General features: G+C 52.1%; 2 protein-coding genes across 2 annotated transcripts in view; both read right to left on the minus strand.

Moving 5' to 3' along the window:
• The window catches only part of LOC114071015 (protocadherin gamma-B1-like), a 3,197-nt gene extending 1,981 nt beyond the window's left edge, over positions 1 to 1,216 (minus strand). Inside the window, exon 1 of the mRNA XM_027908672.1 lies at positions 5 to 1,216. Within this exon, the coding sequence (XP_027764473.1) occupies positions 5 to 1,135 (1,131 nt within the window). The 5' untranslated portion in view covers positions 1,136 to 1,216. The remainder of the gene's footprint in view (positions 1 to 4) is intronic.
• Positions 1,217 to 2,322: 1,106 nt separating this feature from the next.
• The window catches only part of LOC114071016 (protocadherin gamma-A7-like), a 4,664-nt gene continuing 2,552 nt past the window's right edge, over positions 2,323 to 4,434 (minus strand). Inside the window, exons 2-3 of the mRNA XM_027908673.1 lie at positions 3,986 to 4,430; positions 2,323 to 2,331 (exon numbers count right to left, since the gene is read on the minus strand). Of these exons, the coding sequence (XP_027764474.1) occupies positions 2,323 to 2,331; positions 3,986 to 4,430 (454 nt within the window). The remainder of the gene's footprint in view (positions 2,332 to 3,985; positions 4,431 to 4,434) is intronic.

The following is a 4,434-nucleotide window of genomic DNA, read 5'->3' on the forward strand; positions in this document are numbered from 1 at the left end:
TCACGCGCCCGTTGGCGCCCGCGTCCGCGTCCCGCGCGCTCACGCGCACCACCAGCGCGCCCGCCGCGTTGTTCTCCCGCACGTACGCGCTGTACGCCGCCTCCTCGAACACCGGCGCGTTGTCGTTCACGTCCGACACCTCCAGCACCAGCTCCGCCTCGCTCCACAGCGCCGGCCTGCCCCGGTCCCTTGCAGTGATGGTAATATTGTAAGCGGACACTGCTTCTCTGTCCAGGGCACTGGCTATTATAAGTTTATAGGTGTTCTCCGATGACATTTCTAATCTGAAAGGCAGATTTCCGTCCATGTTACAGCTCACTTCTCCATTTTCTCCCGAATCTCTGTCACGGACGTTGATCACAGCTACAACTGTGCTTGGGACTGTGTCTTCGGGTATCGGGTTCAAGATAGGCAGAAGGGAAAGACTTGGCGCATTGTCATTTACATCTATAATGTCTATGTGCACTTTGGCGTGGGCAGTCAGGCCTCCCCCGTCCTTCCCTTCAACACTCGCCTCATAATATTTCCTTTCTTCATAATCTAATAGGCCTGTAACCTTCACATCCCCTGTCTTGGGGTCCAGAGAGAAGACCTGGCGAGCGCTCCTTGCGATGTCACTGAAAGAGTAGGTAATTTCTGCATTTGTACCTTCATCACTGTCAGTAGCTTTCACCTGAAAAGCTAAGGAGCCCTCTGGCAGGTTTTCCATCAGTTGAACCTTGTAGATCTCTTTGGTGAATACTGGCGGGTTGTCATTAGCGTCGGTCACGTTAATATTAATCTGGGCTGTCCCGGATCGGACTGGATCCCCACCATCCAGTGCCGTCAGTATCAAATTGTGGTTTCTCTGTTTTTCTCGGTCTAAGTTTTTCTCCAGTACTAGTTCCGCGTGTTTCGTCCCATCAGGACTCTCCCTCACGAAGAGTGAGAAGAGTGGATTGGGGGTAAGTTCGTACTTTTGTAATGAGTTTGCCCCAATGTCGGGGTCTCTGCCACTGCCAAGTGGGAACCTGGTCCCAGGAGGCGTCGACTCGATCATTTCTATGGTAACAAATTCTTTGTCAAACTGCGGCGCATTGTCATTGATATCCTGGATAGTAACGCTCACATGAAACATGTCGAAAGGGTTTTCCATGAATGCCTCCAAGCGGAGGACACAGGGCGACACGGCCCCGCAGATGCTCTCTCGGTCTATCCTCTCATTTACCCGAAGATTCGTATTATCTTCCCCGAGAGTGAAGTACTGCTTTTCGTCACTAGCGACGATCCGCAGCTTGCGCGCCGGCAGCTCGTCAGCGCTGAGCCCCAGGTCCCGTGCCAGCGGCCCCACCAGCGAGCCTCTGGGCATCTCCTCGGGGATGGCGTAGCGGAGCCGCTCCGGTGCCGCCCGGCAGCACAGTGGCAGGAGCACGGCCAGCAACGCGACCCGCCCGGCGGCCGCCCAGCCCTGGGCTGCCGGTCTGACCTTCATTCTCGGCTTTGCTGAACAGTATTCTGCGGGCGACTTTAGGCTTTCCGAGCAGCTGAGCCGGTATCCGAGAGAAAGAAACGTATGAAATCCCTGTTGCTGGTCGGAGCAAGGCAGAATCGAGCGGTTCCTGCTTTTCTCCCCGCTCTGCGCTGAGCGGAGCAGCAATGAGCGGGCGCCGGGGAGGAGCCGACTGCGGAGCTGCTTCTGCGCCTTGGCCAACAGTGACACCCTGAGTCCATGTTTGAGAACCGCAACGTCCGAGAGAAAGAACAGCTCGAAGGTCCTGCTCTGCAAGTCCTTCAATTAATACGGATTGGGAAATACATGGGTAATCGGTACTGCGAAACAGAAAACTTCTGATTGTGCTGAAAAGGTGCATCTAGGAATTCCCATTGTCTGAATTCCATACACTTGCAAGTCTTCTGCAGGACAAATCCTCCCCCGTTGCTTGAAGGATGTGCAGCAGGACCTTGATCTCTCCCCTGCTGTGATTTTATTCATCTCTTCAGTGGGGCGCGAGGTGTTCCTGCTGCTATCTTCACACAGTCATGAGAGAAAAGACAGGACAGAGCGAACGCTGGGGCACTGCTCATGGGTAGTGGGTTTATTTCTGATAGCTGAGAGATCCACAGCTAGCACGAAGCTAGCAAAGCCAGGAATTCCAGCCACTGAGAAAACCACAGCAGTCACATCAGACCTGAGCCCATCTCTTTCCATTCAAAGCGCAGCATCATCGTATCAGTGATATACAACTCAACACTGAATTCTTTTAGCCTGTCTCCCACAAACCATGGCCGATACTGTAGCTGGTCTCAACCTTAAGAATACTTTCCGGGAAATGGTGGTGGTGGTTACCGCTGCTTAAACAATCAAAAGAAAGCAGACGGATCCCTGACGGAAAGCTGATGTACCTCACCTGTAAGTTAAAACCTCGCTTCTCGTACAGCAGAGAAAAAAACAAACCCACAAACAAACAAACAAAAAACAACAGCAAATCCCGAGGGAAGGCTGTATCATTACAGCCCCTCACGCAGAAGACAAGGAGAGATTAGAAAACTCTTCACTCTGTCTACTCAGTGGAGTTTCTCTTGCACATACACCAGCACTGCATCTCTGCAGATGCCAATGTCAAAGCCTTCTCAGGGAGGTATATTTAGAAACTATGTTTTCCTGCTCACTTTGACCGTTCAACCAGTGAAGGATAATTCCTTTTCCTCCAGCTGCACCTGTGCACAACTCACGGTAACAAATTAACCTTTCAGAACAAGAAATGGATTTGAATTTGTAGCGTTTCTGAAGCCAAGGGGTGGCAATACTGTGAACATCTCTATATGAGGTCTACAGGCAGATACAGTTATTTACATGGTGGCGGGGGAACTTTGCTGAAACCTGTTGCCCCCAGTTCACTACCTCCTTTACGGCGACAATCGCACATAGCAACCCACACCCACATATTCATGCATCTACACACACTGAGGTACCTTTCAAATCGCTGTTTCCACATTAACTCCCATTCCGAAATTAGCCACACTATAAGGAGATAGTGATGAATCATATTTTGCTTTGAAACATTTTTTAAATGCATGTTCTAGGAAATATACTCTTTTTCAATGACTATACCTGTACATTTTTATCGAGTCCAAATGTCTAGCTTAGCAGCAGGAAAAAAAAAATCGATGGGTCGTCAGGGGAATTTTGCACGATCCAACACGAACCTTTTCATAAAACTTCGAGTTGCCTTAAGTGGGATTGACTAATTCCTTTATTAAAGGCAGATTTCCAAGAAACCTGAGACTCCAAAGGTGTTGGCTTTCAAGCTACAAGATTGTCCAATTCTACTAGAATTTGAATCTGATACAATGAAATGCTGGGACCTGGGTACTAGCAAGTCCTTAAAAAAAATCAAAGAAGTGCCAGTAGAAGACCAGAAGAATGAATTTTCCTTGTGAAGCTGCACATGCAATGGAACCTTCCAGCCTTAAGGAAAGCTGGATAAAATGAGCTCTGGCAGGCGATAGAGAATAGGACACATAAAGCACACACAGCCGACTCAGCACACATTCAGCAGGTGACATTCACGGGCTGCTGACCATCTTAAAACGTGATTTCCAGGACTGTGAACAGTGCACTGTAAGGTAAGGTAATGGCCAGTCTTCGCGAACGAAGAACCGGGGAAGGTCTTTATACCTTCCAGCCTGCGCCTTGGATTTTTTAGGTGAGACACAGTGTGCGCGGAACTGAGCCCACCCTTTAATCCTGAGGTTCATCTGCCGGGGCCAAGCACGCTTGGACGGTGGCAGCGAGGTCCTCAGGACGTAGATGGATTGCCTCACAAGGCTAACGAGCTCCATCTGCCCGGGGAGGGGCCCCGACCGGGAATCGAACCCGGGTCTCTGCAGTGACAAGTGCAGTGTCTTTTCCCCTAGACCACCGGGGGCTCCATTGTGCACTGTGAAATGCCTGTGGCTACGCTAAGAATAGTAAAAACAAAATAAAGTTAAAAAAATAACGTACCTGAGAGGATGCTTGCCCAACGCTCTCCTCAACTTCATCTGAAGTGACAGGATCACCTGAAGCCGGATGATCAGAAGCTGTTGGTCGGACGGGAAGAGTGTCGCAGCAGCTGGCGGCCGAGAAGCGCAGGTGGCTCTTGCGCGAGTCGGCCGTGAGAGACACGTCGTGCGAGTAGGAGTGCAGGAAGGCGCGGACGCCGTCGATGCCCACGAAGTGCGTGGCAGGCACGCCGCGCAAGGCGGCGCCGGCCGTGGCCAGCAGCTGCTGCTGCGAGCGGCGCCAGCGCCTGAGGCGCAGCGCCAGCAGCAGCAGCAGGAAGGCGAGGAAGAGGCAGGAGACGGCGGCCACGGCCAGCACGAGCCAGCGCGTCAGGCTGGCGGCCGGCTCGGCCGGCGCCGCCTCTGCGTGCGCCGCGCTGCCCAGCTCGGCCAGCAGCTCGGCCACGCTGT

This window comes from Empidonax traillii, unplaced genomic scaffold (assembly GCF_003031625.1).
Source record: "Empidonax traillii isolate 1590-97213 ecotype Southwest subspecies unplaced genomic scaffold, ASM303162v1 scaffold1787:size119432, whole genome shotgun sequence".
NCBI classification, from domain to species: Eukaryota; Metazoa; Chordata; class Aves; order Passeriformes; family Tyrannidae; genus Empidonax; species Empidonax traillii.